The 24,630-nt window shown below is 42.6% G+C and overlaps 1 protein-coding gene and 1 long non-coding RNA gene across 2 annotated transcripts in view; both read right to left on the bottom strand.

Moving 5' to 3' along the window:
- The window catches only part of LOC111967108 (ankyrin repeat and fibronectin type-III domain-containing protein 1-like), a 7,533-nt gene extending 6,573 nt beyond the window's left edge, over positions 1–960 (bottom strand). Inside the window, exon 1 of the mRNA XM_070444653.1 lies at positions 939–960. Coding sequence (XP_070300754.1) covers positions 939–960 — 22 coding nt within the window. The remainder of the gene's footprint in view (positions 1–938) is intronic.
- A 1-nt stretch (position 961) lies between these two features.
- Positions 962–24,630, bottom strand: part of LOC139028128 (uncharacterized) — a 64,244-nt gene continuing 40,575 nt past the window's right edge. Inside the window, exons 2-3 of the long non-coding RNA XR_011480305.1 lie at positions 21,309–21,396; positions 962–1,025 (exon numbers count right to left, since the gene is read on the bottom strand). This is a non-coding gene — a long non-coding RNA (uncharacterized lncRNA). The remainder of the gene's footprint in view (positions 1,026–21,308; positions 21,397–24,630) is intronic.

Genomic DNA, 24,630 nt, shown 5'->3' with positions numbered 1-24,630 from the left:
TAGGGAAGGGAGGAGGAGGAGGGAGGAGGGAGGGGAGAGGAGGGAGGGAGGAGGGGGAGGAGGAGCGCCTTTAACCTAGACTGGCTACAGGGTCACAGAGACAGACAGACAGACAGTCAGACAGACAGACAGACAGACAGACAGACGAAGACAGAGCAGAGCAGACAGAGCAGACAGACAGGACAGGGAGGGAGGGGGAGGGAGGGAGGGAGGGAGGAGGAGGGAGGGAGGGAGGGAGGGGAGGGAGGGAGGGAGGGAGGAGGGAGGGAGGGAGGGAGGGAGGGGAGACCTGATGCTGGCGGTCCATGCAGACAGACAGACAGACAGACAGACAGACAGACAGACAGACAGACAAGACAGGACAGACAGACAGACCAGACAGACAGACAGAGAGGGAGCGGAGGAGGGATGCAGGAGGCGAGGGAGGGAGGGAGGGAGGGAGAGGAGGGGAGGAGGGGGGGAGGGAGGCGAGGGAGGGAGGGAGGGAGAGGGGTAGGAGGAGAGTAGGGAGGGAGGAGCTGATCGTAGGGGAGAAACTAACCTGAGCTGCGGTCCTTGCAGACAGACAGAGACAGACAGACAGACAGACAGACAGACAGACAGACAGACAGACAGACAGACAGAGACAGACAGACAGGGAGGGAGGGAGGAGGGAGGGGGAGGGAGGAGGGAGGAGGAGGGGAGGGAGGGAGGGAAGGGAGGGAGGGAGGGAGGGCCTAACCTGAGCTGGCGGTCCATGGCAGACAGACAGACAGACAGACAGACAGGACAGACAGACAGACAGACAGACAGACAGACAGGACAGACAAGACCAGACAGACAGACAGAACAGGACAGACAGACAGACAGACAGACGGAGAGGGAGGGAGGAGGGAGGGAGCAGACGTAGGGAGAGACTAACCTGAGCTGGGCGGTCCTTGCAGACAGCCGTCATGTACCAGGAGGTTCCCCCCAGGACATCAACACTCATGAGCATCACCAGGGACAGGAAGCAGATGAGAGCAATGCTCTTCGGCATGCTGTTGCTGTGGTTACGACAGGAGAGGGGACAACCAGTCAGTGAATATATAAAAAACAAGCCAAGATTAATAACTGATTGGAAAGTTATTTAAATGTGGAATACATAACCTTCCATTTCTGAATATATACGTAAATGTCAACCAGACAAATTAGTACACATTCTGGGTTATTGGAATGTCATACCTGTTACAAGTAAAAGTTTGTTTTGACGCTATAATTGATAGTGAGTTGAAATTACGTRTTTGTTCAGAATTGCAGAGTGTACTGTAAATCAGGGTTTTCCAAACTCGATCCTGGCCCCCCCTGGGTGTACGTTTTGGGTTTTGCCCTAGCACTACACAGATGACTCAAATAATCAAAGCTTGATGATGAGTTGGTTATTTGAATCAGCTGTGTAGTGCTAGGGCAAAAAAAACTACAACTGGTTATGTCACCTTTGTCCCCATGGTAACATGACAGTGTGGGCAGGCATTGTCCAGAAAACTCTGCCAGAATCCAGGCTAATTTGTCATGTATGTAATACAAGGTAAGTAGCTGTCACGATAATGATTTAAAGCCCTCAAAATGATTTGTATGCTTGTGAATGTTTGACAATTGTAATACATTACTGTAATCCCTTGACGTTTGTGGTTTTCACACTCCAGGTTTTACAATCTACAGTATTCACACAAGACGTCACTCCTACAGTAGTCACTCCTGGTAGTTTATACAGAAAATAGTAGAATTTATGTATCAACCCAGCTTTACAATATTTCAAAATGGTTCAGGTATCATTTTCAGATCAATCTTATTTGCTGCCTTCATTTTTGCCTTCATTATGTTATGTCACTTTTACCTCACTTAAGAATTTGTCTATCACCAAATTGTTAATGTAGCTACTTCCCAAATAGGAATGCCCACAGCATTACAAAAACTTTAGAAGGAAATGTATTACTGAACAAAAATATAAAGGCAACATGTAAAGTGTTGGTACCATGTTTCATGAGCTGAAATAGAAGATTCCAGAAATGTTCCAGACGAACAAAAAGCTTATTTCTCAAAAAAATGTTGTGCACAAGTTTGTTTACATTCCTGTTAGTAAAAGTATTTCTCCTTTGCCAAGATAATCCATCCACCTGACAGGTGTGGCGTATCGAAAAGCTGATTAAACAGCATGATCATTGCACAGGTGCAGCTTGTGCTGGACACAATAAAAGGCCACTCTAAAATGTGAAGTTTTGTCACACAACACAATACCACCAATGTCTCAAGTTTTGAGTGAGCATGCAATTGGCATGCTGGCTGCAGGAATGTCCACCAGAGCTGTTGCCAGAGAATTTGTTAATTTCTATACCATAAGCCACCTCCAAAGTCGTTTTAGAGAATTTGGCAGTACGTCCAACCGGCCTCACAACCGCAGACCACGTGTAACCACGCCAGCCCAGGACCTCCACATCCAGCTTCTTCACCTGCAGGATTGCCTGAGACCAGCCACCCGGACAGCTGATGAAACTGAGGAGTATTTCTGTAATAAAGCCCTTTTTTGTGGAAAACTCATTCTGATTGGCTGGGCCTGGCTCCCAAGTGGGTGAGCCTTTGCCCTCCCAGGCCCACCCCTGGCTGCRCCCCTGCCCAGTCATGTGAAATCCATAGATTAGGGCCTAATGAATTTATTTCAATTGACTGATTTCCTTATATGAACTGTAACTCCTTGAATTCGTTGAAATTGTCACATGTCGCGTTTATATTTTTTGTTCAGTATAATTTCTCTGAGATGTAGCATCCCTTTGACGTCAGCTCATACAAKTATGTTTTAATCAGAAACATTGTGAATCCAGTTCCTCTAGCATTACAACAACATCCACTAGGCCTAGAAGTGGGGAAAGATGTCAACTCAACATGAAACAAACTTCATCTAGGATTTGTTGTCAAAATGTCTTCCACCTCTTCCTGATGACAATTTACTTTCACGTACATTATCGCATTATTTAGTTGTCTAGTTGACTATGAAAGCAGACAAATTATACTGCCTTTCTTGATAGCTATTTCATCTATCCTCTAACAAATCCTAGTGTTGTTTAGTAAGTGTTTGATTTCCATTTTAAATGTAGTTCTCATATTCGAACCGCAACTAATATGACACCACACTCTTAGAAAAAAGGGTTCCAAAAAGGTTATTCGGCTGTCCCCATAGGAGAMCCCTTATGGGTTCCAGGTAGAACCATGTTGGGTTCCATGTAGAACCMTCTGTGAAAAGTGTTCTACATGGAACCCAAAAGAGTTCTACATGGAACCAAAAAAGGATTCTGTAAAGGGTTCTCCTATTGGGTCAGCCAAATAACCYTTTTAGGTTCTAAATAGCACCTTTTTTCTAAGAGTGCATGAAGGAAGTCCTATAGTAAAAAGGTCCTACCAAAACCCCCTCAGATGAACTGAGGTTGAAGCCTGTGAATATGAAGCCTTCTTACCGTGATGCAGCTACACGTGTGTGATGATGACACCTGAAACAGTTGACCCTCAACCCTACAATTGAGCTATACGTAACAGGCAATCAGTCAGAAACAGGCACAATCAAAGTTCCAACTCCAGGACAGAGGACCCAAGGCTCAATGAACACACCAGCCCAGTAGTTTAAACTGCTACAAGACTAGAAATGTCACATGACAGCACTCTCCAGATATATTTATATATATATATATATATATATATATAAAGTGTTCTTTGATTTATGTAAAAGCTTAAAGGCAGACATGCTCGGGTGATTGGGTGTTCAGCATAGTGGTCTTTAAATCTAAAAGAATCTCAAAAGCTCTCAAGTTTTAAAACCAGAATCTAACTCTGAATGACTTGTTAACCCACATACTGTTCTCACACTACGGACAAGTGCAAGTGGGTACCCTGTCACAATCAACTGCAATATGGTACTTTGCATATTTCTTTCTTATTATCACACCTAAGCCAGAGGCGTTATAAAAATTAATGGAGAAATTATTTGGTTTATATTATCAAACCACAAATAGCCCCTTGGCCTTGCTGATGTCCTTGATGCAAATGGTTCATTATAAACAAAAGCTGTCGGGGCTTGAAAATTGAATTAGTGCTCCCTTTCAGCAGGAGTGTCCTAGCGACCTACTATGTAGACCTCTACTGCAGGGCAAAGTGTCTGTCTATCGGTCTGTCTGCTCCAAATATTCACTCACTCACTACTGCAATCAACCGTGGCAAAATGTGGTCAGAGCCACACAAACTGACCATGCTAATGTTCTACTGGTGTGACGTGGAGAAATTGAGGGCAGTACGTTCTCCTTAATTAAAAGTCCAATGCAGCTGTTTTTTATCTCAATAGCAAATCATTTCTGGGTAACAATTACGTACCTTACTGTGATTGTTTTCAATTAAAATGGTCAAAAAGAAACAAAGATAGCTTTTTAGCAAAGAGCAATCTCTAAAGCAAGAATGCTGCTAGGACTGTCTGGGAGTGATCTGAGTGGAGAAACTGAAAACTAGCAGATCGGTTTGGAACTTTCTTTCTTAATTGGTGATGTCACCAGGCAGGCCAAAACTCTATCCCACCAAAAAAGGCTGGTCTTTTCAAACAGCTCTTACACTAGAAGGGCATTATCACCAATATCACMATTTCACGGTATTATTCCAACCTTATAGTGTGGAAATATATATAAAACACAGGAAAAACTGGTTTTTGACAGCACTGGATCTTTAAGCTTAAAAGCTGTAAAGTAAAAGTGAATTTAAGCAGAGTTATGTAGTTTGACAGAGAAATAACTGAAATGTAACTGAAGTCAATGAATCAAAGGCTAAGTCCTTGTTTCAACATGAACCAACCATAGAAACTGTAAGACAAACTATCAGACGGAATCACTACCCTGTTAACTCATACAGAGAGATTTCTCACAACCTGTCAGGAACAATTTATGTCAACGCTAGCTAGGSTGATAAAAAAATATAATATAATATAAACCCAACTATATTCCTCTAAAAGACACCAAAAAATGTTTTGTCTATTTTCAGGAGTGTTGCTATCTGTACAACTCAATATATACAACTCAATAAATTCATGAATATGTTTATGAGAAACATCAATCTGGGTGGTCACAGACATTGACAGACAAAAACACACGAAAGGTAATCTTGCATTTACAATAGAGTCGTGTTATTTATAGCTATAGTCAATCATAGTTTGACTTAATCCGTCATTTTTGTAACACGTCATTTTTTGTAAAAATTTGGTTGAAAGTGCACCCAGGATGTGATTTAAAGTTAAGTGGCCCCAGGCAGCAACCTATGTTAATTTAGTCCCAATGATTATTTTATTTTCAAAGACATAGCCTTTCTGTGAGACCCCTTCTGCTTACATTTGCCTCTTGTGGCACATTTATGTTCACACATTTAAGTGATGGAGAACGCTTCAGACAAGGGTAATTCTAATTTCCTACTGTTATCTTTACCTCTCGTGAAAACCAAGTTGTCAAGCAAAAATTGTTTAGGAGGGGAGAAAAGAAATGAATGCATGAAATACAATTTGGTAGAAACATTTCAAATGCCAAGAACACCAGAGAAAATGTATCAAAATACATGGTTCGGACTTTGGAGAGGTATATTGCTAAGCAGTTTTCTAGTTAAGTGATAATGCCCGAGAAGCCAGTGTTTGGAAGATATATGGGCACGTTATTGGCATTGTTATGTTGGCAAACCGTGCCAATATATCCTCCAAACACTGGCTTCAAARGCATAATCACTTTTATACAACGGGTTMCCAACATACAGTATTCAAATAAATGAATAATAATATTAATTAATAACTTTATTTTGATTCATTTATTCTTACTATTTCATCCTTCCACAAGATATAGTGCCGACACAAGTCTAGGGTTGCCAGTTGTTCAGTCTTTTTGTTCTGTGTCTATAGACRCGGCCCAGTTGTTCAGTCTTTTTGTTCTGTGTCTATAGACRCGGCCCAGTTGTTCAGTCTTTTTGTTCTGTGTCTATAGACRCGACCCAGTTGTTCAGTCTTTTTGTTCTGTGTCTATAGACACGACCCAGTCGTTCATTATAAATGTTCCATTGCCATGCTGGCTGGCTACGTTTTTATCCCTGCTTGCTAGCTAGTCAACTACGGCTAATTTACAGTCACGTCAAAAAAGCAGCCAGAATAACAGCAAAGTAGCTGCTATTGCATTTGTTTAAGCTGTTTTCTAGTGACATTTATTTGGATACATCCTTAACAATGAGCTAATGAGGCACAATATCCCCTGGCATAGAACATGTGCTCACTCGTCTGGACACTGTTGTTCAGAGAAGCTAGCCAACAACACAGCAACAGTAACACRATCACTTCAAACTGAAGCTGGAAAGGCTGTACATTTGCTGTGTTTTGTTTTATCTCCGCACAAATCTCTGCTGTTGAAAACAAAATGTTAGTCTAAAAGAAATGTGAGATAATGTCTAGATRCTGTTTATAGTGGMGWTCAAGTTTMCAACTTCCCTGTCTGSGCTGATAAGACAGTGGATTGTGTAGTCAGATGGAACAGAGTAAATAGGCATTTTAACATCCGACTTAAATGAGAGATTCAGTCAAACGTAGTGTCYATTTGCTTAGTGTTATGATTGCAAATGTCAAGTTTGAAAGAGACACTTTGTTCATTATATATATATATTTTTCCACACCAGATATAAACATACATATACGAACAACAACTTACAGACATCCACAAACAACAACTACATCTCCTGTGCCCACCCCTTTGGCTGCATCATTGTTTGCCACATGGCCTTCAATTGTACAACTTAGTTTTTCTCAGTCACTCATGCAATTTCAATAGCTCAATAATAAATAATTCATTTTTTTAAAATGGTGTTAATGATGGCAGATTCATTTCCTAGTATTTACTATATGTTTTTTAAGATGAGTGATGAGAAGAGAATCGTCCAGCCCATTGGAATCTCACTACACCCCCATATGACATGTCTTGAAATATGCAGACAGACAGATTAAATGTAAGTTTACATTGGAATTCTTCTGAAAGACAACTTTCTAGGTCCACCCATAACTTTTGGACTTCATAACATTCCCAGAAGCATGAATTATTGAGTCATTATTCGTTTTACACTTAAGACATGACTCTGCTGTTGTGCTGTAGAATTTGTGATTTTTGTCTCTTGTATAATACATTCTATACGTTAGTTTATACTGGATTAAGCACACTTTTTTGTTAACTGTAACTTTGTTAGTTATGTTCCAACATTCCCTCCAACTTGTGACAACATCAGTTCTTTTAGTTTCCAATAGTTTATATATTTTTTTCTAAAAGATTGTCAGATGGATAGGCTCTCTGCAAGGTTTTGTATATCTTCCCTATCATATGAAAATATTTTTCCTGACTCAAATAAAATTCCCCTAAGGTTGCTCTGATGTCTAAAAGATTTCAAATCAAAATGTCATGATATCTAACTTTTAAGTTCATGTGTTGGAAAATATCTACMTTGGTCAGTCCAAAATTGCTTTTTAATTATGTCATGGAAATAAATGTATTTCCTGTTACCAAGTCATTTGCGGTTTCTATGCCTTTAGTTTTCCATGTGGACCAGTTTTATTGGTGAATTCTGAAACGCTAACCACGGATTGTTCTGTAGGGTTGTATTGGTTCTTGTAGAATGAATGTACTTTTCTTCCATATTTCTTTCTTTATATCATCACTTCATATAGATGAACAACAGAGGTCGATATACTGTAGGTCTAGGAACTGATAAAACAGTACAATTACATCACTGCATGTTCAGCTTTCAAGCCCTGGCAGACAAAAGCAATCTTCTGAAATATAATATGACTTGCGATACATGAAATTAGCCCTCAAAGTTAAAAGTAAGATTTTGACATCTTGCATCAGTTACTAAAAATGATCYATCTCCTTGTCCAAAACATATCAATGACGAGTCTCTGTTTTAATGGATATTTAAATGGATGTCCTGGACAGGACCCTATTCCCTATGTAGTGCACTACAGTACCTTTGACCAGGGCATGGGCTTTGGTCAAAACTAGTGCACTGGAATAGGGTGCCATTTGGGATGCATCCACATTTGATTCATATTCCCCAGTACAGACTMACCAAAAGACACAGGACAAGACCATAGGCATTCCATAATGTTCCATTCTGTTAACTTGTTATAGTCCTCTTTTCTGTAAAGACAGTTGACAAAGAGCCCATTCAAGTCACAGGGATCTGGCCCCCAAACCGCCACATGAAATGGYATAGCAGAGCCTATGTGACAAGGCTGTCTTCCTCTCTGTAAAGTGTGTCAGGCATGCTGGTTAAAACTAATGAACTGTGACTGAGATAATCAACCTCTTGTACTTCATCATGCCAGACACTAAAACTGGCTAGCCATCTCACAGACAGACTGGTAGATAAGCTACATCAGATCTCTGCTTTCTGTGAAGAGAACTGACTGCAATAAGATATGTGTTGTGATGAGAGCACTTTGGCAATTCTGTCTAAAGAAGTACAAATCAGCATTTCACTTTATAATGCAAATAACAAATAATGCAAATGCTTTTGAAAGAAAGACAGCCATTTAAATGTTGAGCATAATTCAATGAACATAATAATTTCGGGCACATGATTTATAAGAAAATACTCTCATCATGAGTAAAACCTCCAGCATTCAGTGTAACTAAATTTAGGTCAATCGAGCTGAACTCCACCAATCATATATAACGGATTCTTAGGAATACATTTATTTTCTTGCAATTATCAACCATTTATTTGCCTCCTGTTTGCAGCGTAGCATGTAATGGAAAATAAATCTGTAAATGGTTTGCACCTGGGATGGGATTTCAATGCTCCTCATTTCAACTGTCTATGAATGTGACTTCCTTCAGTCCCAGTGGACAAAAGGTCCTTTAGGGTGGAACTAAATTAGCGCTGATGCTGAAAAGACGATTGACACACTTTTAAATKGAATTATTTCTTATTTTAAGCCTTCCATTCTCTGTCTTGTATTCAGACGTAGCCAAGCCTACTATACCACGTTATTCCATTACACACCAACAGTATAGTSATTGCACACAGTCAATTTGTTCACATTACTGCGTGAAATAAACGTGCATGCTTCACATTGTTGACGTTTTGCCAAACATTTCAGCAATGTGTCAAAATCCACATTACCGCATCCGCTGTAATCATTATAAATGATAATAATGATGATGGTGATGATTATGATTGACAATGATGATGATCACCATTCCTCAGCGATGTCATCCAGTGTTGTCAGTAGCAGCAGTGAAAGCAGCAGCATGCAGCGGAGTAGGGCTTTACAAGATCATACTGGACAGCAGGATATGGCAGTTTGTATACAGTGTCAGTGATACATTCTTTTGTCACTTCAATGCTTGACATTCTTGTGAAATCACATCTATGTTGACCATCATCATAAACCAGTATGAGTTGCCGAGCAACATTGCATGTTTGACATTGTGAATCGCAAGGCTACACTCTTAGAAAATAAGGGTTCTTCGTTTGTCACCCATAGGAGAACCCTTTCTGGTTCCAGGTAGAACCCTTTGGTGGTGAAAAAGCTTCTACTTAGAACCTTTAAGTGGTGAAAGGGTTTCACTTGGAACCAACCTTTTTTATATTCAAATGGTTCTCCTATGGAGACAATTGAATAACCCTTTGTGGTTCTAAGTACCACCTTCTGTACTTTACTACCCATACAATGCAAGAAAGACCTCACCCATCCAACGGTGTGCCACAAGTCTGTCTACAGGGACTATCCATACACATTCTGCCTCTATTCCTGGCCTATATGGTACGCAGTCTGTCTACAGGGACTATCCATACACATTCTACCTCTATTCCTGGCCATTCTACCTCTATCTGGTACCCAGTCTGCAGCTCAACATCATGAACTAGACACACATTAAGAAGACCTCCTGCCATAAAGCCCAACCAGAAAGTCATCACAACGAATACTGGACAACATGGTATCATTGTTATGCATTACATGTAGATGGTTTTGCAAAAAGCAATGCCCCATGACAGGCTGCAGATCATACAAGACTCCTGGGTGGGAAGAACAGCTCGAGCCAATGATAGGAGGAGAGATCAAGGAAACCGCTTCTGCTCTCTCTGTGTGGAAGGACATCATGATCAAAATAATGACACTAAACTCAGAAATCTGTGTGCTGAATGTTAGGCATCCGAGCAGTCACATCCCTTATGGGAAAAAAACACATGCATTTCACATGTGAAGTGATCCAAAAACACATGCATTTCACATGTGAAGTGATCCAAAAACACATGCATTTCACATGTGAAGTGATCCAAAAACACATTTATTTCACATGTGAAGTGATCCAAAGACACATGCATTTCACATGTGAAGTGATCCAAAAACACATGATTGCTCATGTGATTTACTACGTGTGAAATCATGTATTTTTTCTGTGAGGGATTACAGCTAGTGAGTCATATTCTCCAAGAGAATGGCCAGATAAGACAAGGACAACCTTTCTGTTGCTTGGATACGTCTTCACCTTGGTAAAAGGCAGACAGAGTTAAACCAGCACTTTCCATTTGTCCTATTAAAATTGGATAATGTTCTTAGTGCTTGCCTCGATCGGAAAGTTCAAGCATATAGTCAAATTAAAACTGAACTGGGTGTGTTGTTCTCACTGACCTGTCCTAGACTGTACTGGCCTCTAACAACTTTCCATATTCTACTAAGAGACTGAGCAGTTATCTGCCAATAGAAGCACTGTGTCTTAGTTTTTCACCATCCTGCTAATTATTAACCTACAAAGCATTACATGGACTTGCTCCTACTTATCTCTCAGATTTGGTCCTGCCGTACATACCTACACAAACGCTACGGACAAAAGACTCAGGCCTCATTATTGTCCCTTGAATTTCAAATCCAACAGCTGGAGGCAGGACTTTCTTACTATAGAGCTCAATTTCTAAAGAATGGTCTGCCTATCCATGTGAGAGACGCAGACTCGGTCTCAACCTTTACGTTTTGACTGAAGACTCATCTCTTCAGTAGGTGCTATGATTAAGTATAGTCTGGCCCAGGGGAGTGTTAAGGTGAACGGTAAGACACTAGAGTGACGAACAACCCTTACTGTCTCTGCCTGAACTATACTGTTGATTCAAATCTATAGTTGACATCTGAAAGCCTCAAACGGGGGTAAAAACAAGTGGAGAGGGTAACTGTTTACAGGGGATCCACCACTAGGATTCTCTGCTTCTGACCCTATTACGGGGGATGAGTCGCTGGCTTGCTAGAGGGTTGCATTACATCATGCCAGGCTTTWTTCGSAATACTCGACTTGAGTGGGTTGAGTCAGGCTGATCTTCCTGTCCCCTCGGGCTCGTGCAGTTTGGGAGATCTTTGTGGGCTATACTTGGCCTTGTCTCAGGGTAGAAAGTTTGTGGTCTATATCCCTTTGGCGGTGTGGGGGCTGTGCTTAGGCAAAGTGGGTGGGGTTATATCCTGCCTGGTTGGCCATGTCCGGGGGTAACTTTGGACAGGGCCACAGTGTCCCCCGTCTCAGCCTCCAGGTCTATGCTGCAATAGTCTATATGCCGGAGGGCTGAGGTCTGTCCTATCTGGTGTAATTCTCCTGTCTTATCTGGTGTCCTGAGTGATTTTACGTACAGTTGAAGTCGGAAGTTTACATACACTTATGTTGGAGTCATAAAAATAATTGTTCAACCACTCCACAAATTTCTTGTTAACAAACTATAGTTTTGGCAGGTCGGTTAGGACATCTACTTTGTGCATGACACAAGTCATTTTTCCAACAATTGTTTATAGACAGATTATTTCACTTATAATTCACTGTATCACAATTCCAGTGAGTCAGATGTTTACATACACCAAGTTGCACTGTGCCTTTAAACAGCTTGGAATATTCAAAAAAATGGTGTCATGGCTTTAGAAACTTCTGATAGGCTAATTGACATAATTTGAGACAATTGGAGGTGTACCTGTGGATGTATTTCAAGGCCTACCTTCAACCTCAGTGCCTCTTTGCTTGACATCATGGGAAAATCAAAAGAAATCATCCAAGACCTCAGAAAAAAGATTGTAGACCTCCACAAGTCTGGTTCATCCTTGGGAGCAATTTCCAAACGCCTGAAGGTACACGTTCATCTGTACAAACAATAGTACGCAAGTATAAACACTATGGGACCACGCAGGCGAAAGAGACGCGTTCTGTCTCCTAGAGATGAACGTACATTGGTGCGAAAAGTGCAAATCAATCCCAGAACAACAGCAAAGGACATGTTTGAAGATGCTGGAGGAAACAGGTACAAAAGTATCTATATCCACAGTAAAACGAGTCCTATATCGACATAACCTGAAAGGCTGCTCAGCAAGGAAGAAGCCACTGCTCCAAAACCGCCATATAAAATCCAGACTACAGTTTGCACCTGAACATGGGGACAAAGATCATACTTTTTGGATAAATGTCCTCTGATGAAACAAAAATAGAACTATTGGCCATAATGACCATCGTTATGTTTGGAGGAAAAAGGGGGATGCTTGCAAACCAAAGAAAACCATCCCAACCGTGAAGCACAGGGGTGGCAGCATCATGTTGTGGGGGTGCTTTGCTGCAGGAGGGACTGGTGCACTTCACAAAATAGATGCATCATGAGGAAAGAAAATTAGGTGGATATATTGAAGCAAACATCTCAAGACCTCAGCCAGGAAGTTAAAGCTTGGTGCAAATGGTCTTCCAAATGGACAATGACCCCAAGCATACGTCCAAAGTTGTGGCAAAATGGCAAGACAACAAAGTCAAGCTATTGGAGTGGCCACACAAAGCCCTGACCTCAATCCAATAGAAAACTTGTGGGCAGAACTGAAAAAGCGGGTGCGAGCAAGGAGGCCTACAAACCTGATTGAGTTACACCAGCTCTGTCAGGAGGAATGGGCCAAAATTCACCCAACTTATTGTGGGAAGCTTGTGGAAGGCTACCCGAAACATTTGACCCAAGTTAAACAATTTTAAAGGCAACGCTACCAAATACTAATTGAGTGTATTAAACTTCTGACCCACTGGGAATGTGATGAAAKAAATTAAAGCTGAAATAAATAATTCTCTCTACTATTATTCTGACATTTCACATTCTTAAAATAAAGTGGTGATCCTAACTGACCTAAGACAGGGAATTTTTACTAGGATTAAATGTCAGGAATTTTGAAAAACTGAGTTTAAATGTATTTGGCTAAGGTGTATGTAAACTTCYGACTTCAACTGTGTGCTCCCTCTATCTTCTCTCTCTCTCTCTCCCCGTCCAGAGGACCTGAGCCCTAGGACCATGCCTCAGGACTACCTAGCCTGACTCCTAGTTGTCCCCATCCCCAGTCCATCTGGTCGTGCTGCTGATCCAGTTTCTGCTGTTCTACTTGCAGCTATGGAACCCTGACTTTTTCACCGGAAGGGCTACACTCTTAGAAAAAAGGGTTMCAAAAGGGTTCTTCGGCTGTCCCCAAAKGAGAACCCTTTTTGGTTGAAGGTAAAATCATTTCTGGTTCCWGGTATAACCCTTTCGAAGAAATGACTCTGTTGTCTATAGGGATAATCATGTAATAAATGACTAAACAGCAATTATCCCCTCCCCCAAAACATGTATCATTATTCAACAAACAGGCCTTTGCATAATATAAACATAAAGGTTCAATTCAATGCAAGCCTTTGATGATACTCTTCTTTTGTCCTATCATTCCAACACATGAGAAACTCTCTCTCTCACTGTCAAATTGCAGGAGTTATTGACTTCGAAACGGGGCTCTGTTTACATAGAGTTGTGTTGGACCTCTACACACTGTCATTCCAATGACCCACACATGAACTCCCACTGCAATGTCCGTAGAGGACGGAGACAGAGCAAGCCCACTGTATTCAACTGCTCCTTCAATCCATTAACTGGATCTTGGTAATAAAATATGAWATTTCAGGATGAGACTAAATAAGCATAGAATATAGACTGTTAGTTTCATCATTGTTGAGAAAATGAATGAACAAGAAAAGTAACACTGACATCAGCAAACCGCTCGCCCACACGAAGCCATACATGTGGTCTGTGGTTGTGAGGCCGGGTTGGACGTACTGCCAAATTCTCTAAAACGACGTTGGAAGAGGCTTATGGTAGAGAAATTAACATTCAATTATCTGGCAACAGCTCTGGTGGACATTCTTGCAGTCAGCATGCCAATTGCGTGCTCCATCAAAACTTCAGACGTCTGTTGCATTGTGTTGTGTGACAAAACTGCACTACCTAGAACAAATAGGCTACCTACAGTTATAGTTACTGGGAAACAGCATGAGTTGTACTATGGATATGGACAAATCAACATAGGTTTGGCCTAATGATTTCACTTTATTTTAAATGAAGACAATAGTATTTTGATTTTTTTTGTAATTTTGTAATCAAATCAAATACAATTGTAGACCTTACAGTGAAATACTTACTTACAAGCCCGTAACCAATAATGCAGTTTTAAGAAAAATAAGTGTTAAGTAAAAAATAAATAACAAAYAATTAWAGAGCTGCAGTAAAATAACAGTAGTGAGGCTATATACAGGGGGCACCGGAACAGAGTCAATATGCGGGGGCACCGGTTAGTCAAGGTAATTAAGGTCATATGTACATGTAGGTAGAGTTAAAGTGACTATGCATTGATAATAAAGAGAGAGAGAAGCAGCAGCGTAAAAGAGGGGGGAGGGGGACAATGCAAAAAGTCTRGGTAGCCATTTGATTAGGTGTTCAGGAGTCTTATGGCTTGGGGGTAGAAGCTGTTAAGAAGACTTTTGGACCTAGATTTGGCCAATCCGGTACCACTTGCCGTGCGGTAGCAGAGAGAACAGTCTATGACTAGGGTGGCTGGAGTCTTTGACAATTTTTAGGGCCTTCCTCTGACACCGCCTGGTATAGAGGTCCTGGATGGCAGGAAGCTTGGCCCCAGTGATGTACTTGAAGCTCTCAACCTGCTCCACTACAGCTCCGTCAGTGAGAATGGGGGCGTGCTCGGTCCTCTTTTTCCTGTAGTCCACAATCATCTCCTTTGTCTTGATCACGTTTGCTGACGACACAACACGGCCAGGCTGTCTCATCATTGACAGTGATCAAGCATACCACTGTTGTGTCATCGGCAAACTTAATGATGGTGTTGGAGTCGTGCCTGGCCATGCAGTCATGAGTGAACAGGGAGTACGGGAGGGGACTGAGCATGCATGTATTTGATTTGGCCCCCCYGAGGGGCCCCCATCTTGAGGATCAGCATGGCCGACGTGTTGTTACCTAACCATACCACCTGGGGGCGGCCCATCAGGAAGTCCAGGATCCAGTCGCAGAGGGATGTGTTTAGTCCCAGGGTCCTTAGYTTAGTGATGAGCTTTGAGGGCACTATGGTGTTGAACACTGAGCTGTAGTCAATGAATAGCATTCTCACATAGGTGTTCCTTTTGTCCAGGTGGGAAAGGGCAGTGTGGAGTGCAATAGAGACTGCAACATCTGTGGATCTGTTGGGGCGGTATGCAAATTGGAGTGGGTCTAGGGTTTCTGGAATAATGGTGTTGATGTGAGTCATGACCAGCCTTTTAAAGCACTTCCTGGCTACAGACGTGAGTGCTACGGGTTGGTAGTCATTTAGGCAGGTTACCTTAGTGTTCTTGGGCACAGGGACTATGGTGGCCTGCTTGAAACATGTTGGTATTACAGACTCAGTCAGGGAGAGGTTGAAAATATCAGTGAAGACACTTGCCAGTTGGTCAGCGCATGCTTGGCGTGCACGTCCTGGTAATCCGTCTGGCCCTTCAGCCTTGTTAATCCGTCTGGCCACATCCTCCGGTGCCATTTTCCATTATCCATAATGTTAGTGTCAATTATGAAAAAGCTGACAAAGCAAACATTGTGGCCTCCAGAAATCACCAAGGCAGTTAGTATGAGCAGCACATACATGCAGAATTATATAGTTACTGTAATAGTATGAGCAGCACATACTGCCAGAATATATAGTTACTGTATAGTATGGCAGCAGCATACTGCCAGGAGATAGAGTTAATGTAATAATATAGCAGCACATACTGCAGGAGATAGTTACTGTAATAGTGTGAGCAGCACATACTGCCGGATATAGTTACTGTAATAGTATGAGCAGCACATACTGCCAGGAGATAAAGTTAATGTAATAGTATGAGCAGCACATACTGCGAGGAGTAGTTACTGTATAGTATGAGCAGCACATACTGCCAGGAGATAGAGTTACTGTAATAGTATGAGCAGCACATACTGCAGGAGATAGTTTCTGTAATAGTATGAGCAGCACATACTGCCAGGAGATGTTTACTGTAATAGTATGAGCAGCACATACTGCCTGGAGATAGTTACTGTAATAGTATGAGCAGCACATACTGCAGGAGATAGGTTACTGTAATAGTATGAGCAGCACATACTGCCAGGAGATAGTTACTGTAATAGTATGAGCAGCACATACTGCCAGAGATAGTTTACTGTAATAGTATGAGCAGCACATACTGCCAGGAGATAGAGTTTACTGTAATAGTATGAGCAGCACATACTGCCTGGAGATAGGTTAATGTAATAGTATGAGCAGCACATACTGCCAGGAGATAGAGTTACTGTATAGTATAGAGCACATATGCAGAGAATAGTTACTGTAAGTATGAGCAGCACATACTGCCAGGAGATAGAGTTCTGTAATAGTATGAGCAGCAATACTGACCGGAGATAGAGTTACTGTAATAGTATGAGCAGCACATACTGCCAGGAGAATAGTTACTGTAATAGTATGAGCAGCACATACTGCACAGATAGTTACTGTAATAGTATGAGCAGCACATACTGCCAGGAGATAGTTTACTGTAATAGTATGAGCAGCACATACTGCAGGAGATAGAGTTTTGTAATAGTATGAGCAGCACATACTGACCGGAGATAGAGTTACTGTATAGTATAGCAGCAAATACTGCAGGAGATAGTTACTGTAATAGTATGAGCAGCACATACTGCCAGAGATAGTTACTGTAATAGTATGAGCAGCACATACTGCGGAGATAGAGTTACTGTAATAGTATGAGCAGCATACTGCCAGGAGATAGTTACTGTAATAGTATGAGCAGCACATACTGCCAGGAGATAGAGTTTCTGTAATAGTATGAGCAGCACATACTGCCGGAGATGAGTTACTGTAATAGTATGAGCAGCACATACTGCCAGGAGATAGTTACTGTAATAGTATGAGCAGCACATACTGCCAGAGATAGTTTTGTAATAGTATGAGCAGCACATACTGCCAGGAGATAGAGTTACTGTAATAGTATGAGCAGCCCATACTGCCAGGAGATAGTTACTGTAATAGTATCAGCAGCACATACTGCCAGGAGATGTTACTGTAATAGTATGAGCAGCACATACTGCCAGGAGATAGAGTTAATGTAATAGTATCAGCAGCACATACTGCCAGGAGATAGTTACTGTAATAGTATGAGCAGCACATACTGCCTGGAGATAGTTACTGTAATAGTATGAGCAGCAATACTGCCTGGAGATAGAGTTAATGTAATAGTATGAGCAGACATCTGAGGAGATAGAGTTACTGTAATAGTATCAGCAGCACATACTGCAGGAGATAGTTACTGTAATAGTATGAGCAGCACATACTGCCAGGAGTAGAGTTTTGTAATAGTATGAGCAGCACATACTGACCGGAGATAGAGTTACTGTAATAGTATGAGCAGTAAATACTGCCTGGAGATAGAGTTACTGTAATAGTATGAGCAGCACATACTGACCGGAGATAGAGTTACTGTAATAGTATGAGCAGCACACACTGCCAGGAGATAGAGTTACTGTATAGTATGAGCAGCACATACTGACCGAAATAAAGTTACTGTATAGTATGAGCAGCACATACTGCAGGAGATAGAGTTACTGTAATAGTATGAGCAGCACATACTGACCGGAAATAAGTTACTGTAATAGTATGAGCCGCACATATTGCCAGGATATAGAGTACTGCCAGGAGATGATTCTGTATTAGCGTACTATTATCTACCTCTAGTCTACTCTGATTAACTCACAAATAATCCCCCCTCCAGTTGCGGCAACCCAACCAGTTACTCACAGTGGTTAGACAGGCACAAGCGTGTGTTTCTATCTGCAAGATCATTAACATTCACTTAGTAATACAGTAAGACTTTATAATACAGTGGCAGTCCTGAGAGACTGTATCAAATACATCTGTGAAAAAACATGCAGCAGACCATGGCTTAACTTCACTTGTCACCAACACCTTGGTCACAGATGTAGGATCTTAATTTGATCACTCTTTTCTTGCTGAAATGCATACYTGTAGTGTATGCAAGGTTTAAAAAGGCTTCTACAGTTTATAATTTCCACTTTAAAATGTCAGACTTGATTTGCCCTAAACAACTGTATAAACCCCTAACAACGGCCACATACTGTAATTATTAACATTTCCTTTTGCTGCAGGATTATTTTCCTGCTGTAGCAAACTGGCTCAAATGAAGATCCTATATATGTAATTGATCTGAACAGGAAAGATGATGAATCGCAGCAAAGTGGATAGTCTGTGTTCAAACTTTCTCACAACACTAGCTTCTTGTACTGCCAAATGTCTTAGATGGGTGCATTTTTCATTGCTAAACCATTTCCCGAAAAAGTGAGCAGAAAAAGGAATGAAGATACTGTACATGTGGTGTACTCTGATATCCCTGACAGATGCCATAAATCACGCCACGAGACGTTCATACAAATGTGTCCTAAACARTGTCTAATGGAACAGTCTTCTCACCACTGCTTGAGCTGATAATAATTTGCTAGCCGAGCCCCAGGGGACATGCGTTTATCAATAGATATTTTGGCAGCTTTGTTAGGCACATTCCTATAGCGATTCAGCACCACATGGTGTTGTTGTTGTCTCTTGTACATTCTTCAATACGTTTCAGCTTATCAGGAGCACATCAACATGAGCTGAATGAACACTGTCTATGAATGCAGTCTCTAGTCTAGAGAATATGTTTCCTACACACGTTTCAAATCAAATCAAATTGTTTTATGTCACATGCTTCGTAAACAAAAGGTGTAGACTAACAGTGAAATGCTTACGTCCGGGTCCTTCCCAACAATGCAGAGAAACAAATAAAGAGAAATAGTAGAAAAATAGGAAAATAATAGCACAAGGAATAAATACACAATGAGAGAACAGCCTATGACTTGGCTGGCTGAAGTCTTTTTACGGCCTTCCTCTGACATCGCCTATTATTTAGGTCCTGGATGGCAGGAAGCTTGGCCCCAGTTATGTACTGGGCTGTGCGYACTACCCTCTGCAGCGCCTTGCGGTTGGATGCCAAGCAGTTGCCACACCAAGTGGTGATGCAGCCAATCAAGATGCTCTCCACTTGTGGTCCACGATCAGCTCCTTTGTCTTGCTGACATTCAGGGAGAGGTTGTTGTCCTGGCACCACACTGCCAGGTCTCTGACCTGCTCCTTGTAGGCTGTCTCATTGGCATCGGTGATCAGGCCTATCGCCGTCGTGTCGTCAGCAAACTTAATGATGGTGTTAGAGTCGTGCTTGGCCACTCAGATGTGGGTGAACAGGGARTACCGGAGGGGACTAAGCACGCACCCCTGAGGGTTCCCCCTGTTGAGGGTCAGCATGTCGGATGTGTTATTGCTTAACTTCACCACCTGAGGGTGGCCCGTCAGGAGGTCCAGGATCCAGTTGCAGAGGTATATATTTCATCCCAGGGTCCTTGATTTAGTGATGAGCTTGGAGGGCACTATGGTGTTGAACGCTTCACTATAGCCAATGAACAGCATTCTCACGTAGGTATTCCTTTTGTCCAGGTGGGAAAGCGCAGTATGGAGTGCAATAGATATTGCATCATCTGTCGATCTGTTSGGCTGTTATGCGAATTGGAGTGGGTCCAGGGTGTCTGGATTGGTGGTGTTGAGCCATGAACAGCCTTTSAAAGCACTTCGTGGCTACAGATGTGTGTGCTAACAGGCAATAGTAATTTAGGTTACGTGGGTGTTCTTGGGCACAGGGACTATGGTGGTCTGCTTGAAACATGTAGCTATTACAGACTGGGTCAGGGAGAGGTTGAAAATGTCAGTGAAGACAATTGGCAACTGGTCAGTGCATGCTCTGAGTACGCGTCCTGGTAATCCGTCTGGCCCTGCGGCCTTGTTAATGTTAACCTCTTTGAAGGTTTTACTCACATTGTCTACGGAGAGGAGGATTACATAGTCGTCCAGAACAGCTGGTGTTCTCAWGCATAGTTCAGTGTTGCTAGCCTCTAAGCAGGCATTGAAGGTATTTAGCTCGTCTGGTAGGCTTGTGTCACTGGACAGCTCGCGGCTCGGTTTCCCTTTGTTATCCGTGATAATTTGCAAGCCCTGCCACATGTTTTCTACTGTACACATGATTCTGGAAAGCCATTGCAAGAGCATATTTATGATACCAACTATTTCTAATACCAGCCATGTATACAATTATTTATGTCATGCAGTCAAAAAAGATGACCAGGTCGAGAGGGCAATGGGTCCATTTGTAAGTGCTCTTGTCATTTAAGATGTATGTTCTGTATAATGCAAATTTTTTATAGAAACCTTTCCTCCTAATAGGAAGCCTGTCACAGGATACCACATGAGTGCAGTGAGAAGGCAAGCAGATACCTGTACAAAAGCAGGGAAAGATGATTCCCGAAGAGGAAGCCTCTGGTTTCTGCAGAGCTGACCACAGTGCATGTCCCTCCCCAAGCACTGTAGTCTGAATCCCAAATGGCACTCTTTTCACTACATAGTGCACAGAGCCCTATAGGCCCTGGTCAAAAGCAGTACATTATGTAGGTCAGTGGTTCTCTCCTCTGGGACACCCATCCGTTCCATGTATTTGAATTATTCCAGAGCTAGCACACCTGATTCAACTTGTCAACTGGTCATCAAGCGCTTGACTAGGTGAATCAGGTGAGCTAGTTCAGCTCTACTGTAGAACAACATGATGAAATGTCTGGGGGGTGGTTGGAGAACCAGTGATGTAGTGAATAGGAAGTCATTTTRGACGCAGGCTTAGACTACCCATAGCACCACCATCCCTCATGCTACCTTACGTGTGTATGACACCTAATCACTCCTGTATGTGTGCCAACACTTGAATGAATGAAAGAATGATGAATGTACCTATTCATTTAAGAGTCATGTGTTCATGGATGGCRTGTACTGTCCTTACCTCTCACTGTTGCTGATATTTACTTCCTCCATCACAGGCATCGGGCCCCCGGAACTTAGATTCATGTACCCATCAATGCCGAAACTCTCTACGAAACAAGGAGAAATAGAGGTTACTCAGGCAGTTAGGATTCATTATGACCTTACAGATATGCCCCGGAAATTACTCACTATACCACATTTTGTAAGGCTGTCAGCAGCGATTTATTGTTTGACAACTGCCCTGATTTTGAACCTATGATTTAGATGATTTAGGAGACAGAGGGAAATAAAATAGTKTTCTTTAAATATTTAACAAAAAATCTAAATGAAAATAGGCCTCTAATTACTCTACAATGACATATCCACTAACAGTGTGAGGATAAAATCAATACATGCAACAACATTAYAGGCAGAACAGACTTGAATTTACTGAATGGGATTAAAATTAATATGACACTTCAACTGAGCCAATGATAAATGATTGTGCTTCATTGTTTAAATGCATGCAAGAATAGTGTAGCAGATATTGAATTATGTTTTCACTTGCCATGGTCATATGAGCTATTGGTTGTATTACTGGTTGGGTCACATAATCCCATTTTGTTCAAGAAATTCATTGCATTCACGTCTCCTTTTGGGATGCATGAATACAATAGGCTGCCACAGGGGCTATGCAGCAGTCCTGCAACACAAGCAACAGCAGGAGGTAGCTGTTAAAAATGTGGAGTAGACACTTCACTTCTGTTTTTTCACTCACTTCCCTTTTGGAAAATGGACAAGGAGAATCTCCAGATGACTTGTCACAGGGTTGCACATGTGCAGGGACCGTGACTGCATCTGGCCACTTGGGCCTTGCTCTGTACAGTGTGCAAATATATCCCTATGAATGTATTTACAAAATATGAATATTTTTATTATACAGAGTATTTCCATACTATGTCGTCGGAAGGATTACCTCTAGAGTAATAATATATGTGTGTGTAATTTCTCTCAATTTCATGTGATCGTGTCAGTTTGATTTCTAAATGATTCAAATATAATTTATACAAATGTCCCGTGTAACCCGTGAAGCACGGACGTAAGGTTTGATTAGAACTGACAACCGATGACATCTTTACACCTTGAGAGCTGACCTGATTGATTCTCCTCTGAGCCCCGAGGCAGCAGGCAGGTCTCTGATATGTGTTATTTGGTTTAGAATAAGTGATTGTAGCAGTCAGCAATAACACCTGGCTCCACACACAAACACATCAGTTAGCATCACTGGGCCTTTGTCTTTCAGTACAAAAATTGACATCTCTGACCTCTGATACACCTGGGAAAGGCAATATTTACAAGGAAAAACATTTTCATTTATTTTATTTTATTTCACCTTTATTTAACCAGGTAGGCCAGTTGAGAACAAGTTCTCATTTACAACTGCGACCTGGCCAAGATAAAGCAAAGCAGTGCGACAAAAACAACAACACAGTTACACATAAAACGTATGTACAGTGTGTGCAAATGTAAAAGGGTAGGGAGGTAAGGCAATAAATAGGCCATAGAGGCGAAATAATTACAATTTAGTATTAACACTGGAGTGATAGATGTGCAGATGATGATGTGCTATACTGAGGCTAATGGCTTTCTCCAAAGGACGGTATGGGCAGGTATTAGCGTCATTCAACCCTCTAGGTGGAGAGACTCTGCAGCGGGGGTCCCTGACTCCATATCCTCTAGACAGGTGGTCACAGGTGGTCTCTCTCCAGACACATGGAGAACACAGAAGACACACTACACACACATATATGTTACAAACACACACACGCTGCACACACAAACGTTGCACATGTACAGACAATCCCACACACACAGACACACCACACATGTGCTCCATTCACTCCATTCAAAAGACCTGCCACAGAACCAGCTCAATACACATGGATAAACAACAGTCAGCACACTGAAACTGTGTCAGCAGCACTGTTAACCCAGCAGAAAGATACCAACACTGACTGCTGCCAGTTAGGCTGACTGTCTGCATGGAGTCTGGACTGGCTGCATGGATTCTGGACTGGCTGCATGATTCTGGACTGTCTGCATGGAGTCTGGACTGTCTGCATGGAGTCTGGACTGTCTGCATGATTCTGGACTGTCTGCATGATTCTGGACTGTCTGCATGGAGTCTGACTGTCTGCATGGAGTCTGGACTGGCTCATGGAGTCTGGACTGGCTGCATGGATTCTGGACTGGGTACATGAGTCTGGACTGGCTGCATGGAGTCTGGACTGGCTGCATGGAGTCTGGACTGTCTGCATGGAGTCGGACTGTCTGCATGGTTTTGACTGGCTGCATGGAGTCTGGACTGGCTGCATGGAGTCTGGACTGGCTGCATGGAGTCTGGACTGGCTGCATGGAGTCTGGGCTGTCTGCATGGTTTAGACTGGCTGCATGGAGTCTGGACTGGCTGCATGGAGTCTGGACTGGCTGCATGGAGTCTGGACTGGCTGCATGGAGTCTGGACTGGCTGCATGGAGTCTGGACTGTTTGCAGAGAGTCTGGACTGTCTGCATGGAGTCTGGACTGTCTGCATGGAGTCTGGACTGTCTGCATGGTTTAGACTGGCTGCATGGAGTCTGGACTGCTGCATGGAGTCTGGACTGGCTGCATGGAGTCTGGACTGGCTGCATGGAGTCTGGACTGGCTGCATGGAGTCTGGACTGGCTGCATGGAGCCTGGACTGGCTGCATGGTCTAGACTGTCTGCATGGTCTGACTGGCTGCATGGAGCTGGACTGGCTTGCATGGAGTCTGGACTGGCTGCATGGAGTCTGGACTGGCTGCATGAGGTCTAGACTGGCTGCATGGTTTAGCCTGGCTCATGGAGTCTGGACTGTCTGCATGGTTTAGACTGGTGCATGGAGTCTGGACTGGCTGCATGGAGTCTGGACTGTCTGCATGGTTTAGAATGCTGCATAGAGTCTGGACTGGCTGCATGGAGTCTGGACTGGCTGCATGGTCTAGACTGGCTGCATGGAGTCTGGACTGGCTGCATGGAGTCTGGACTGGCTGCATGGAGTCTGGACTGGCTGCATGGTTTAGACTGGCTGCATGGAGTCTGGACTGGCTGCATGGTCTAGACTGTCTGCATGGGTCTGGGACTGGCTGCATGGAGTCTGGACTGGCTGCATGGAGTCTAGACTGGCTGCCATGGAAGTCTGGACTGGCTGCATGGAGTCTAGACTGGCTGCATGGAGTCTGGACTGGCTGCATGGAGTCTGGACTGGCTGCATGAGGTCTGGACTGGCTGCATGGAGTCTGGACTGGCTGCATGGAGTCTAGACTGGCTGCATGGAGTCTAGG

The sequence above is a fragment of the Salvelinus sp. IW2-2015 genome, linkage group LG8 (genome assembly GCF_002910315.2).
Source record: "Salvelinus sp. IW2-2015 linkage group LG8, ASM291031v2, whole genome shotgun sequence".
Lineage (NCBI taxonomy): Eukaryota > Metazoa > Chordata > Actinopteri > Salmoniformes > Salmonidae > Salvelinus > Salvelinus sp. IW2-2015.
This window is presented reverse-complemented; position numbering and strand designations above follow the sequence as displayed.